Raw genomic sequence first — 14,301 nt, forward strand, 5'->3', positions numbered from 1 at the left:
TTTAATGTTAATTTTGAAAATGAAGAAAAGTGTTACAACAAAATATGTCTTTGAAGCCCCGCACCATTTAGCTTTTTATTGAAGTGACTCTTAAAACACTGGGAAATAGATGATAATATAGCTATTATATGACTTACTTTCTTCAAGTTCAGCGGGCCAGATTAAACACTTAACGGGCCGCACATGGCCCCAGGGCCGTAGTTTGCCAAACCCTGCTCTAAATCCACATTAAATGACACTGTGCTGGCTTCAGGGCCTGCTGGTAAATTTGGACTACCGCTTCCCGAAACAAGCTAATATCTGCCGTCAAGTGGTGTTGAGGGTGGTGGCGGTAGCTGAATCAGTGTGTGTGCGTGTGTGTGTGTGTGTGTGTGTGTGTGTGTGTGTGTGTGTGTGTGTGTGCGTGTGTGTGTGTTTAGCAGGCGTGGAGAGGAGCAGGACGGAAAAGTTGTGTCCCTCCTCCGAACTGCTGTTTGGCGACACATCCGTGTGTGTCTTTGTGTGTGTGTGTGTGTGTGTGTGTGTGTGTGTCCGTCACACGCACCACTCCTAAAACACCGCAAAAGCCACACACACACACACACACACACACACACACACACACACGCGACGCGCGTGCACGCAGCCACTCTACCTCGGTCCCTCCTCTGCACGCGCGGCCTCGGCTCGAAGAAATAGGCGTTCCCACGGCGCCGCGCGTTGCGCGCACACGCCGTGACACACAACTTTTTGTGTGTGTGTGTGTTTTGTGTGTGTCTCTCCTCACGTAACTCCGCCACCACAGATGGGAGCCGCTGACGAGTGAGGTAGAACACACTCTTCTTTTTCGCCATTTCTTTTTGCGGTGGCGCGCGGGTCGTGTTGCCTCGAGAGAGACAGACAGACAGACAACCACCGCAGACAGGTGTCGAAACTCTCACGGAGTTTTTTTTTTGTGGAATGAGTTAAATCGCTGCACGGGCTCGTTATGTTTTGAACTCCTCCAGGAAATTCTGGGGTCGTTTAGGTAGTTTGTCAAGCGGTATCACACCGTCAGGAAGAAGAAGAAGAAAAAAAAACAAACAACTACGCGACTTTGGATTAACTTTGAATGAGTTGGTCACTTTTGTTATGTTCTTCTTACAATTGTGTCGTCGTCGTTAAGATTGTCGTGACGGTTAATTGTGCTTTTTAGTACAATTTTTTTTTTTTTTTTTTTTTTTTTTTAAATGCGTCTGCGTCGTGCAGGTGTCCTGTTGTAAACTCCGCTGCTCCGTCGTTTGACATCCTGTTTGTTCCTAACTGCTGAGTTGACGGGAGAAACGATCTGCGCATGCGCTAATTATCGCAAGGTAAATAACTTTGGGGCTTCGGAGATGACACACACACACACACACACACACACACACACACACACACACACACACACCACTCCAGACACACTGTTAAAAAATAATATCTAACGTCTGAAGTGCTGCAGCATAAATCTCATTTTAAACTGCGCTACTAAATGTTTTGTTTTCAGCTAATCGAACATTAAAAAAGAAAAAGAAGAAGCTTCAATTCACCTCAAAAATGGCAACAACAAACAAACAAACAAACAAATGACACTCTGATGACAATGTATTCATAGATAAGAGTGTTATTGTTATTTTGATGAAGTTTTTTTTTTATTCTCTAAAATGTCCACCTTGTAATAACCAAAATAAAGTCTGGGGCTGCAGTCGCTCTGTTTGCTGCGCTGTGAGGCCTCGGGAGTTATTCAAATGAATGAAGTCGTAGCAGGAAGAATCAGCTTAAAATGCCACCGTGTGCATCATGTGACGTGTCGTGCTTTAGTTGGCCAGGTTGCCTAACAACAGTGTGAGTCTCACTCCGACTCCGACTCACTGCTGGCTGGTTTTCATTTTCAGATTTTTCTTTTTCTGTGAAGTGCAGGTGTTTGAATGGAGGCGTGGTGGATCCTGCAAATGTTCGCCGCCTGTGTCTTTCTGTAGGTTTTGATCACGTGTCTGTCTCGCAGTCGAACACGGCGGAGTGGCTTTTCCCTGCAGCGAGAGGTTGTTTGTCAGAACAGAAGCAAAGTTCGACGCAAGCGGTCTCATGTTTTTTTTCATGGAGATTGTTATTGAAGAGAGGCTCAGTGAGGCTGCGATTCTCTATTGTGGCTGACAGCAACTTACTTTTTGCTTTTTTGGGACGATGACAGATGTTGCTGTTGGACTCTGTTGGAAGTTTGCACATAATGAGCTTAGTTTTAACCCTTTGACTTTGTCCTGAGCTTCTTTTCCATCTCTTTTGTAAAGGCCATTGTGTTTAGAAATGTATGTTTAGTTGGTTCTCCTTCAACGTAAGCCAACCTGATGTCAACAGAATGGTCTTCTTGTGTTTAAACCGACATTTCCCTTTATCCTCCATCCAACGTTTGAATCTTCCAGATATTTTACAAATCATTTGTAAGCCATGGCTCTGTGATTATTTATTTATTTTTCACGGCTTTTCCCTCTCTGTTTGTTTTGGCCTCTCGCTGTTGGTTGTCCAGCGATGGAGGGCAACTCTTCTCTCGACCTGACCCATCTGACCGAGGAGGAGCAGTCCGCCATCCTGCAGGTCCTGCAGCGGGACTTGGATCTGCAGCTCGTCGATGAAGGGCGTGTAAGGTCAGAGGTGACTGCTGATGCGGTTTTAAAGCATCTTTGCGACTTGTGGTCGGTCAGTGAGTTCGATGAGCCAACTGCGGTCTCAACAAGTAGGAAAATGTCGCGTAAAAGCTGTCGTTGTTGTTCTGCAGACACAAATTCGATTTTTTTTTTTCTAAACGATCAGAACCTCCTCCTGCACAACCAGAGAGTCGTGCAGCAGCAGCAGCAGCTGCAGCGACTGTTTGATTTTGATCACGTAGGCCAACATCGGTCGAGTGGTGTTGACTCTGCGCTCTGTAATTGTGCGTCATCATGCGACTAAAGCCGAGTGTCAACGCCGGTGCTGCAGGAGCCTGGAGCGGACGGAGACGGACCCCCGGCGTCTGCGCTCGCTGTCGGGCGCCTGGTTCACCGAGGAGTGCAGCAAGCGGCACCGGGCCGGGTCGGCCAGCGCCCTGGTCCACGCCTCCATCCGCCACCGCAGGACGAGGAGCAGAGGTTCCGCTACGTCCTCTCCGTCCACACTCCGCCTCCTCCACACACTCGGAGGCTGGCGGGAAGCTGATGTCTTCTCCGCTCTGCTCTGTTTGTCTCCTCTCAGCGTCTGAGGCTCCGCTCGCTGAGCTGTTCAAGGGCGAGACGGAGAAAGACTCCCGCAATGGCGAGCAGAACCACTCTGCCACAGAGGCGGAGCGACGACTGGAGGCCTCCAAGGATGAGGAGAGCGAAGGGTCAGTGCAGGATTCCCAGGCACAAATAATCTCAGATTGTTGCTTTTTTTTTTTTTTTTTGCAAAATCTCTGAATTTTGTTTCCAGAAGTCAGGCGAGCTTGAAACCTGTGTCCACACCCAGAGTGAGACATCCCAGAGCCAAGGTACACATCCTTCCTCCTGTCTGCAGTCAGCTGAAACCTTCCACGGCGGCTTGGAAAAAAATCTCATTCATTTCACTCAACTCCAATTTTGATTGTTTTTATTTCTTAGACTGTTGGAACTGTGTTGTGTCCTTTTATGTGTTTTGTGGTTTTGACACCGTCTCTTCTCATTCGTCATTATTGGAGCTTTGATTTTTTTTTTAAATTTTGTTAAATCCGATATGTTGTAAAAGACAAAATGGGAAAAAAATCCCATCCGTTTTGGCCCAAGTTGGGAGAGAGACCAGGAAATAACTGCTGCAAGCCAACTGACAGGAAATACAGGAAGTGACTGTGAACTGGGGACGTTAACAATTAATGAATTATCGATTCATTGTCGTTGAAGAATTTAATCGAGTAAATTAAACATTGAACATTTTTTTACACAGTAGTTAATATCATCGTAACAGTGTAATGGCAGGAAAGAGCAATTCACCTGTAGATACTCTGATGGTCATAATATACCTAGAACACATTTTAGTTGAAATGTGACCCATTAGAAGTCAATTTGAAGTCAGAGGATCAATGTTGAGGGTGTTTTACTGTTCTCGAATGTAAAAATGGGTCACATTGGAGCCTCCACATTATTGAATGTCTTCCTTACACATTTTTCATTTTGAAATTTAGGTTCTCAGGAAAAATCGCAGCTTATGAATTAATCGTTAATCGATCGATGAAGTCAATCAACTAACGATTAATCGATCATTTGCATCCCTACTGTGAGCCTAGCTAATGTTACAGTGGCTAGCATTGTGTCCTAGCAGCATTTAACACATTTCACAGCATTGAGTCACTCTACTCTAGACTGGCCTTGGCAGAGTGCCAATATCGTCGCCCCCTGGTGTCCAACAAGAAGCCATGCGCTAAAGCGATGCTAAACTGATGCTAAGCTAGCAGAATGTGATAAATGGTTGGTTTGAGAAACGCTCCCGCTGCCGTGCAAGGTTACCAGGTTGAGACAAACCGTCTTAAATTTGTCTTATCATCTCCACCTGCAGGACCCCTTCCAAACCTACAGCTCCTCCTCCTCCAAAGGTACCAAAGTGTCTCCGAGAGCCTCTGCAAACCTCCTCAGCGTCGTTTCTAATCTCTCTTTTCCTTTCCGCAGAATCCGAAAAGAGAACTAACGGTTTTCTGGATAAGCAGGAGGTGATGATTAAAAGGCGCTGGTTCTCAGATCAGTGGGAAGATGGGGGGGGGGAGGAGCTTCAGCTGAAAACGCTTCTTTCTTTGATGCGCTCAGGGTGACTTTGACGCTCGAAACGGGGACTCAGACTCCTGGAGCAGCAGCATGACGGACCCGGAGCCGGTCTCGCTGAGAAACAGCAGCTCCACCTGCAGCCTCCATTCCAACACCACGGTGCAGCACACACACACACACACACACACACACACACACACACACACACGTGTATTTTATAACTAGAGCCAGATGACTCAGCTCCAGACGATGACGTCGGCGCTGATGGCCGCTGTTGCGTGTGCAGCTCGGCGGCAGCATGATGAGCCTCTTCAGCTCGGGGGACTTTGGCGCGGTGGAGGTGAGGGGCCGCATTCAGTTCTCGCTGCTCTACGACGCCCAGAGGGAGGAGCTTCACGTCAGAGTGCACCGCTGCGAGGACATCGCCTCGGCGCGCAAGAGCCGCTCCGACCCGTGAGTGGCGCTGTGTGGCAGCGTGCAGCGGCAATGTCACCCGCGGTTTCAGTGAGAAAAAGTGTGTGTGTGTGTGTGTGTGTGTGTGTGTGTGTGTGTGTGTGTGTGTGTGTGTGTGTGTGTGTGTGTGTGTGTGTGTTTTTTCTCCCCCTCCCTCCCAGATATGTGAAGTCCTACCTCCTGCCAGACTTGTCGAGTCACAGTAAGAAGAAGACGTCGGTGAAGAAGAAGACGCTGAACCCCGTCTACGAGCAGACGCTCAGAGTGAGTCACCGATGCGTGAAGTGAAGCTGCTGTCTTGACAGGAAAAAAGCTGCAGCTGGTTCCTCCCCTCTTTCTTTCTTTCTTTCTTTCTTTCTTTCTTAATGTCTATTTTCAATGTGAAAAAAACAAAAAACAAAAGAACACAATTAATGAAAGCCACAGTATACAAAACAAAAACCAATAATAATACATTGAGAAAAAAATTGGGGAAAAAAATGCAATCATTGATCCTCTCAAAAATGTGATGAAAGGGATCGTTTCTCTTCTCAAATGTGTTCAAAAAGGAGTTGGAGGAAGTACTGATTTCCTTCTACCCCCCTTGATTATACAACAGTCATGCTCCACATAAACAGCCCTTCACGCCGTAACATGGGCAGAACACTTTTGAATGTCGGCCAATCAGAGGCCTGCAAATGGTTTAAAAAGCAACAACAGTGAAACAGCACGGGGTTATGGGGTGCCCCCCCCCTCCCCCCAATCTTCATTCATAGTGCCTTAAAAATCTTTCCATATGTGGATTGAAGCCAAACAAACACCCATGTATGTGTAATGTGTGGTCAGTCACATAATCTCCACCCTCTCGTCTCATCCCCGCAGTATAAAGTCAACGTCGGGGAGCTGCAGAGCCGCACGCTCAACCTGTCGGTGTGGCACGCCGAGTCCCTGGGCCGCAACGTCTTCCTGGGGGAGGTGGAGGTGTCCCTGGGCCTGTGGGACTGGTCCTACACTCAGCCGCTGTGGCAGGACCTGCAGCCCAGGGTAGGTGGACCTGGCCCGGCCCGGCCCGGCCCGGCCCGGCCCGGCACCACTCACTCCACAGCCACCCCACACGTGTTCCAGAGCGCGAGGCGCTGCGAGCGCTGAGGGGAGACGGAGACACGCTGTGAATTTCAACGACGCCTCGTCTTTATGTAACCTTAATCCCCCCCCACGCCCCTCCCCCTGCTGCCTGCTGCACGTCCGCCTCGCTCCGCCTCTCGCCGATGTCTCTCTGTCTCAGCCTCTCCTCCTCCTGATCCCTTCTCCTCCCCTGCAGGTTCATCTGAGCCCAGACTCCATCAGCAGCCGCGGCACCATTGTGCTGTCCATTAAATTCATCCCAGACGGCTCTGAAGGTGAGCAGAGGACACAGCAGCACCACCAGTCCGACTCACTTCAATCCCCTCCCACCACACCTGATACATGTGTGTGTGTGTGTGTGTGTGTGTGTGTGTGTGTGTGTGTGTGTGTGTGTGTGTGTGTGTGTGTGTGTTCAAGGCGGTGGTCTTCCCCTGACTGGTGAGGTCCACATTTGGCTGAGAGAGGCGCAGGGACTCCTCTCGTTTAAAGGCGGTCCTATTGACTCCTTTGTCAGAAGGTGGGACGGTTCTGCATCAACATCACACAATATTCTTGCAAAGGTCTTTGAATTTAACCCCCCCCACCCCCCCGCCCCCAGAAAAAAAAAAAAATCTATTAAATAAAATAAAAAATAAAATAAAATAAAAAATCTGAAAATCTTTAAATGCGTATTTCTGGTCAATGAAACTAAAAAATACAACTTTGGACCCGGCCAACGTGCGTGAATCATCCTTGTTTCAGGGCATTTAAGTTCCTGGATACAGACAGTGGGCGCAGAGTCAAGTTTAAAGCCAATTAAAGCAGGCAGACTAGAAGAGGAAGTGCCAAGTGACTGCCGGGAGCAAATGAATAAAAATGATGAATTATGAATAAATAGTAAAGGAATGAAGTGACGGCAGTGGCCTCACTTCCTTTCATGGGGTCTAAAAACTTAATAAATTACCTTTAGAGGAACTGAAACAAAATGTCTGGTTTGCACAAGTAATTCCCATATATGTATATACTGTATATACTGTATATATGTATTATTAGATGTCCACTAAATTTGATGTCATCTGCATAACACTGTTGCGCGGCCACACTTTGTCCTTTTTTTTCGCAAGAAATTTTCGTTCGACCGATAAATCTCAGTGGTTGCAGTGTCTCCAGTTAAACTGACTGTCGCCGCCGCTGCGTGCAGCTACATCCTGCCGGACGCCAGCCGGGAGAGCGGCCAGAAGACCCGGATGGTGAAGCGCTCCATCAGCCCCAAGTACAACCACACCATGGTGTACGACGGCTTCCACGCCAGCGACCTGAGGGAGGCCTGCGCCGAGCTGAGCGTCTGGCAGCGCGAAGGCCTCAAACGCCACATCCTGGGCGGAGTCCGTCTGAGCTGTGGAACCGGTGAGAACCGCCCACAACCGGCCAGAACCGGCCCGGAAACTAGTAGAAATCCACCCACAGCTTCCTTCTGTTGTGTGCTACATACACACGGTTGTGGAACACACCCGTTTGTGACATCACAAAGGGCACCCACACCACGCTGACTCCTCCCCCTCCTCTGTGACCACACCCTACAGCCAGGTATTGGCTCCTCTCTTGGTTTTTTGTTGCCTTCCTTCTTTCTATTCAGTAACTAATGATGGGAGGCTGCTGCTGCTGCTGCTGCTGCTGCTGCTGCTGCTGCTGCTGCTTCTGCTTCTGCTGCTGCTGCTTCTGCTGCTGCTGCTGCTGCTGCTGCTGCTGCTTCTGCTACTGCTGCTTCTGCTGCTGCTGCTGCTTCTGCTACTGCTGCTGCTGCTGCTGCTGCTGCTTCTGCTTCTGCTGCTGCTGCTGCTACTACTGCTGCTACTGCATTTGAAAAACAAAAAATATGAAAACTTGTATTATGCTGAACCTTCTGTGTGCTGCAGCTTTGCATTCATCAGAGGGAAATTCTGATGATGTGAAACCACACTGTGGACAACTTGGGATGCAGGGAGGATTGTTTTTTTTTTAATTTTTGAAATGGCTATAATGGATGATATTGCAAGTCATTGTCATCATCATTGGGGGCGACACCACAGGCTGATCACTCCTGCAGCTGCGTGTGCAGACACTCACCTTGTGTTTGTCGTGGTGCAGAGGATCTCATCTCTTATCAAACGGCTCTCCCGGGCCCAGCCTGTCGGGGGAAGTGAGTCACTCCCTCTTGTCCTTATAAGGTGAGGCAGACTTTCGTGGCACAGTAAAAAAAAAACAAAAAAAAAAACCTGAATGATGAAATCGGTGCTGGCTGCCTGGGATCAGAGACCTGGTGGGAGGGTGGGGGAGGGGGGTCCTGACATTTTGCTGTGGCGTGTGCAGCAGCAGGAGGACAGCCAGTGCTCCGTCAGGGCACCAACTGCTTCGTTTCACGGTCAGATTTGCTGATGAAGCCATAAAAGCCCAGTTGTGTTTCCCCTGCTGCGGCAGCGGCCGCCGTATTCCATTCTGTCCCGTCGCTATTTCAGGCATTTTCACACGTCCCTGTCAGAGTCTGAGCGAGATCGTCTCAGGGTCACAGGGAGTTCATGACGCTCACGTTCAATAATGTGAAGCCTCATTTATGCTTTAGTGACCAGGGAGATGATGGGATATGATGCGGCAGATGACACACAAAAAAAAAAGATGAAGTTTCGGGACATCAGGGTGAGAAACGAGCTGCGGTGCTGCTGAGGCTGCAGATCAAACCACTGTCACACTGTTTGGAGCCCCGAGAGGAATTATTCTGGTGCGGTGGTGAGAAGTGATAAGCTTCCACCTGTAAACGGATTCCAACAACAAGTTGTAGTATTTGGTAAGGCGGGGCAGCGCTGCGGCAGCCCTGCCGGGTGGAAGTTCCCCAAATCTGTCGGGACACGTTTCACATGTTCTTCCTGGTCCTGAGCCCCGGAGAGAATGTCCCACAAACACCCTCCAGTCCACAGCAGCCTCGTTGTTTGTCTTCTTCTGTGGTGTTTCAGGGCAACTTTGCAGGAGTCCCTTTGAAACAGTGAAGCTTTTAAATCTCACCGGTTCAACTGCACTGCTGGGTGAAGGAGGCGGGGCCTCCCCATGTTGACTTTGGTGGTTGTTTGTTATTACTCTGATGAAATTGAACACTGTGATTTTGAGTGATTGAGTGACTGCGTTCTTCTTTTATTCGGATTCAAACATGAAAACATTTTCTCGTGCCTGCTGTCCAGAGAAGCGGTGTTATTGCTGCCTCCTCTGGTCACTGAGGGAATGACGTCTGCTCTCTCGCCGGCAGGTCTGAGTTACGGGGAAGCTGTCAGCTGGATGGACTCCACCGAAGAGGAAGTGGCCGCGTGGGTCACCATGATCAAAAACCCAAACCACTGGGTTGATGCCACACTGCCAGTCAGAACGGACCTGGCACACTGGTCCTAGTGCAAATGCATGACAACCCAGTAAGACATGCTCACGTGGACAGAAGGGGGCACCATCAAGGCCCCTTTAGGCTGTCACAAGAGAACACACACATACACTATTTGTTGTTGTTTGTTTTTTTGTTTTTTTTACACAGCTCACACTCTTAGAGGAAGCAGTAATAGTGCAATGTTGAACTAATAAGGTCTTGATCAGGGTTTTTTTTTTTGATTGTTTTTTTTTATCATTATGCAATATGTGTCTGCATTTTTAATGTCTCACTTGAATTTATTTTTTTTTGTTCAGACTGTGCCCTGCCTCAGAAATGTGCCTTTGTAATCCACTGTGGTATATTTAAATGATTTGAGATGTTGAGATTAATCGAATAATGAAAAATAATTTATTCACAGTCTTCTTTAGTGACCACGCGGAAAGATTAAATTGTGGAGAAAAAGGATATAAGAGTTATTCTTTCTGTGTGTGTGTGTGTGTGTGTGTGTGTGTGTGTGTGTGTGTGTGTGTGTGTGTGTGTGTGTGTGTGTGTGTGTGTGTGTGTCGCTGTGGCTCCATAATCAGCAGCTCGAAAAATCGTCTGTAAGTGTGAATGTGGGTGTGTGAGTCTGTCTGTGTGTGTGTGTCTGTGTGTGTGTGTGTTGGCACTGCGATGAACTGATGACTTATCCAGGGTGCCACCCTGACTTCAACCTGCCAAGGCAGACGATGGCAGGAGTGGGTAGAACCCAAGATCCCTGCGGTTGTCACGTCACCACTACACTTTCAGCAAGAATCACCTGACCGCCACCTTCTGGTCAACCTTGACAAGTGCAACTGCATGAAACGCTGAAGAGGGAAAAGTATACTCAAGGCAGATTGCATCAGCAGTGGATGTCTGTCTTGAGGCAGTACCACAGTAGCCGCCAGAGGGCGACCACGTTACGCTTAACAGAGAACTGAAAAGTTGTCATTACTGCTGCCTCATTCAATTATACGCATCTTGTGCTTTTAATGCACTATGTCGGTTTCGAAATGAACCTTAATTTTATTTAAAAAATTTCCCATAACATGTTTTACACCATTCCAAGATTATTTTGAGAAGAACGAATACTTAGAAAAGCTGCCTATGGTGAACATAGCTTCATCTAAAAAAAAAAAAAAAAAGACAGAAGAAAAGGTTAAAACCTTCCGAAGGTTTCCCAGTCCTGCACTTGGTTTGAGAAGCAGCGGGTGAATATTGAGAGCGGAAATTAGATTTGGGGGTCATGCCGCGCTGTTGCCATGGAGACGAAGAGTCAACATCAGATTGTTGAGGTCGGGAGTCTCGCTGCACCGTCAACATGTCGGAACTGTCCGCGATGAGCAGAAAGCTGATCCAGGCTCGTGCCGAAAGCATCTCCAAACACGTTGAACACTGTGAGTTTCCGGTCTAAAAGAAGTTTCGTTGTTGTTTTTGTTAAATATTACTCGCTAATTATTCATTGAATAATTCATAATTGAATTCATTTGGGAAAACTCTAAATCGATTAATTTCTGTTATTGATTCCAACTACTTAAATGCCCACAGTCAGTAAAGCGGAGGTTTGTTGTCTCATACGGGAGTTCAACGCGCTGGTGGGGGAGTCGAGCCTCGCCAAGAAAGCCACTTCCGGTCTGGACAGGGGGAAGTTCCGGAGCATCCTGCACAACAACTTCGGCATGACCGACGACATGATCATGGATGGAGGTACGCACGCTGCAAGGTCCATTTGAAAGTTTGACCAAAAATTCTGAAGGACCAACGTGCAGTAGGTGGTCCAATAGTTTCCGCGTTGCGTCCTGACGTCACGAAATCGTAACAAAACGATATCGGAGGAAGAAAAAAACCACAACGCTATAATCTTGGAGGAAACTAATCTGTTGAATATCGTGCAGAATGTTAGGATTTAAGTGTAGTGGGAGACAAACTTGACATACAGTGAAGATTTATTGAACCAGTGTTTTCTAAGAGTGATCAGCATTCTGGCCATCAGTCATTGACCTCCTCACAACTCTGTAAAGTACATCTTTTACAAAGTGTTTTAGTTTGATTATCATTCTATTATTATTTTTAAATAATTCGTCCTCCAGGGTTCTTCCACTGGAGTCTGAGCTGAGAAATAAAGGTTTCAAAATGTCTATAGTGAGGCACTTTTAAAAGTCTGCAGATCGCTGGTGGATGTCAGTGCTGGATGTCGAGACTGAGGGCGCCGACCGACACCGCTCTGATAATCGTTTCTGTTCATCCGTCTCTCAGTCTTCAGGACGTTCGACAAAGACAGCGACAGCTTCGTCAGCGTCAAAGAATGGGTGGTGGGACTTTCCGTTTTCCTCCGAGGGACTTTGGATGAGCGGATCCGATGTGAGCCCTGAGCTGTGTGCGACGCCACTCACAGTTCGCTCTGTCATCACGCCGCTGATGTTTCCGTCTCTGTGCTGCTTAGATTGTTTCCACGTCTATGATCTGAATGGTGACAACTACATCTCCCGGGAGGAGATGTTTCACATGCTGAAGGACAGCCTGATCAGGCAGCCCAGCGAGGAGGACCCTGACGAGGGCATTAAAGACCTGGTGGAGATCATACTGAAGAAGATGGTGAGGTGATTGATAGATTGCTGCTAAACTGGCCATCAAACAACGGAAACAAAACAACATGCCATTTATTTTGCAGGACCACGACCACGATGGAAGACTGTCTTTCACGGACTTTGAAAAGTCTGTAAAGGAAGAGAATCTTTTACTGGAGGCTTTTGGAACGTGCCTCCCTGACGATGCGGTAAAATCCAGATTAAAAGATGTGACATGGAGTTGTTGAGATTTGCTTCTATAAACTGAACGAGGATGTTCTCACCTTTGGTTTCTCTTTTCTTCCAGCGAATTGAGACATTCGAACGACACGTATTCAAGAAACAAGGAGAAAAATGAAGGAATTGCATTCATGTGGTTTATTTAAAAAAAACAAAACATAAGAATCTGTTGGAAAATCTGTGTAAATAAAAACAATACAAGAGTAATTAATAAATAAGACCAGCCAAAAATTCACAGTCAGATACGACGACGTGGTTTCACTTTTTTCTCCACTGGTTTGAAGTCTGCAACAGATTCCACCTGACAAAAGAAAACACATGTACTTGACTGACAGCAGAAAAGGCACCATCACATTCAAATCAAGAAGAAAAAAAAAATTACACGTTACCTTTTTCAGTGTGTTCCTGATCAAGCTCACGGTTGTGTTGAGAGAGTTGTCCTCCATGTCAAGCTTGGGCGTTTCTGGAAGTCTGGGTCCGATGAGTGGCTCATTATCTCTTGCTACGTCAGTCCCTGAACGCTCCGCCTCCGCCTCTTGCATCCTGCGTTTCTTGCTCTCCAAATGTGTCATCCGCGGCACAAATCTTACCGCTGCCGACTGCTTTGGGGCGACTCTGCGCTCTGTGCTCTTCTCTCCGGACGAAGACGTTCGACTGGCGCTTGGACTCGGCTCCGGCTGCTGTTTCGTCTTAATTATGGCATTATGCAACGTTCCCATCTTGTCTTCTGTTGGTACACCTCCATACTGAGTTTTATCTCCATATGTGCGATATTCCCGGGGTGGTAATGGCAGTAGGGGAAAGCTAGGATAATGACAGTTGTTGGAAGTCTCTGGATTGTCATTGCGAAGGGCTTTATCCTGGCCAGTGGCCTCCCGAGATGTAATAACAGAGTCTGATGACAGTGGCTCCAAGTCTGATGACTCCTTCTTTGCCCTTTCTCTAACTAGGTCACAAGAATATACGGAAGATATCGGTCAAAATATATATATATTTAAGAAGTCAGAGCCTATTTCTTGAGACTGTGTGTAATGAAATTTATGTACTGCGTGAAAACAATACCTTTATTGCGAAAGGCCCTCATTATATAGCTCCTCCGGTCCTGCAGCTTCAGCCTTGTATCTTCCACGGTCTCATATTCTGGGACGTAGCACACATGCAGCACACCACCGTAGAAACTCTTTTCATCCATGTTTCGCTTGGCGGCTCTAAACAACAAACACGGAGGCACAAATAGATAAACGTTGTTTTTTTTTTTTGTTTTTTTGTGTTTAATGTTTCCGCGACAGTGTGTGACGTCCTCCTGTCACCTGGCACTGGTCAGTCTCTGGAACTTGACCAGGTAGACCTCCGTGAACTCCTCGGCAGGGTATTCGTCTAGCGGCCGGTACTCCTCCACGGCTCCGTACAGAGCGCACAGCTGGATGAGCTCGGTCATGACCCCGATGGCTGGGACCCCCTGGACCATCAGGTACCGAGATTCCAGGTTGATGGTGTACACCTGACGAATAAAAAAAATGATGCGATTGGCTCTGCTCTGTATGTTCAGCTCTGTTTCGATCCCGCCACGCGCTGTAATATTTCGTGTTGGGTGTATTGTTTGACATATTCAGCATATTGATACCTTGACAGCTTTTTCTCTCCTGCCCTCCCTGTATTTGGGTCGAGAAATACATATTTTCCGTTGTTCGTGGTGTTTATAAACCTCTGGGACGCTCCAACAGCTCGTCTTGTTGTTGTCGGCTGCCGCCATTTTCCCGGAAACAAGCGTCCAGCTTTTGCACTTCAAAACAAAAGCACAAATTCGCAACAACAC

The 14,301-nt window shown here is 47.5% G+C and overlaps 3 protein-coding genes across 5 annotated transcripts; 2 read left to right on the top strand and 1 right to left on the bottom strand.

Moving 5' to 3' along the window:
* Positions 1-660: 660 nt before the first annotated feature.
* On the top strand, positions 661-10,127 carry sytl1 (synaptotagmin-like 1). Of its 2 annotated transcripts, none has more exons than XM_076016030.1 (15): positions 661-806; positions 2,522-2,639; positions 2,971-3,119; positions 3,223-3,352; positions 3,439-3,496; positions 4,534-4,570; positions 4,644-4,684; positions 4,779-4,895; positions 5,023-5,189; positions 5,351-5,453; positions 6,051-6,212; positions 6,490-6,568; positions 6,711-6,810; positions 7,474-7,679; positions 9,547-10,127. In XM_076016030.1, the coding sequence occupies exons 2-15, from the start codon at positions 2,524-2,526 to the stop codon at positions 9,684-9,686; spliced, it is 1,605 nt and encodes a 534-aa protein (XP_075872145.1). In that variant the 5' UTR covers positions 661-806; positions 2,522-2,523; the 3' UTR covers positions 9,687-10,127. The 2 variants fall into 2 exon arrangements, with proteins under 2 accessions (XP_075872145.1, XP_075872146.1); XM_076016031.1 differs by having other exon boundaries at positions 3,442-3,496.
* Positions 10,128-10,794: 667 nt separating this feature from the next.
* Positions 10,795-12,726, top strand: clxn (calaxin). Of its 2 annotated transcripts, XM_076016033.1 has the most exons (6): positions 10,800-11,075; positions 11,227-11,385; positions 11,935-12,039; positions 12,122-12,273; positions 12,350-12,454; positions 12,553-12,726. In XM_076016033.1, exons 1-6 carry the CDS (start codon positions 11,000-11,002, stop codon positions 12,601-12,603), a joined length of 648 nt encoding a protein of 215 aa, XP_075872148.1. In that variant the 5' UTR covers positions 10,800-10,999; the 3' UTR covers positions 12,604-12,726. The 2 variants fall into 2 exon arrangements, with proteins under 2 accessions (XP_075872149.1, XP_075872148.1); XM_076016034.1 differs by lacking the exon at positions 11,935-12,039 and having other exon boundaries at positions 10,795-11,075.
* Positions 12,607-14,263, bottom strand: rbm48 (RNA binding motif protein 48). The gene is made up of 5 exons (XM_076016032.1): positions 14,110-14,263; positions 13,796-13,986; positions 13,548-13,693; positions 12,875-13,431; positions 12,607-12,786 (listed from the first exon to the last, which is right to left on the bottom strand). The coding sequence occupies exons 1-5, from the start codon at positions 14,236-14,238 to the stop codon at positions 12,724-12,726; spliced, it is 1,086 nt and encodes a 361-aa protein (XP_075872147.1). The 5' UTR covers positions 14,239-14,263; the 3' UTR covers positions 12,607-12,723.
* Positions 14,264-14,301: the final 38 nt, after the last annotated feature.

Source organism: Nelusetta ayraudi, unplaced genomic scaffold (genome assembly GCF_046127955.1).
Source record: "Nelusetta ayraudi isolate G7.1 ecotype Tasmania unplaced genomic scaffold, CSIRO-AGI_Nayr_v1 ptg000212l, whole genome shotgun sequence".
NCBI classification, from domain to species: domain Eukaryota; kingdom Metazoa; phylum Chordata; class Actinopteri; order Tetraodontiformes; family Monacanthidae; genus Nelusetta; species Nelusetta ayraudi.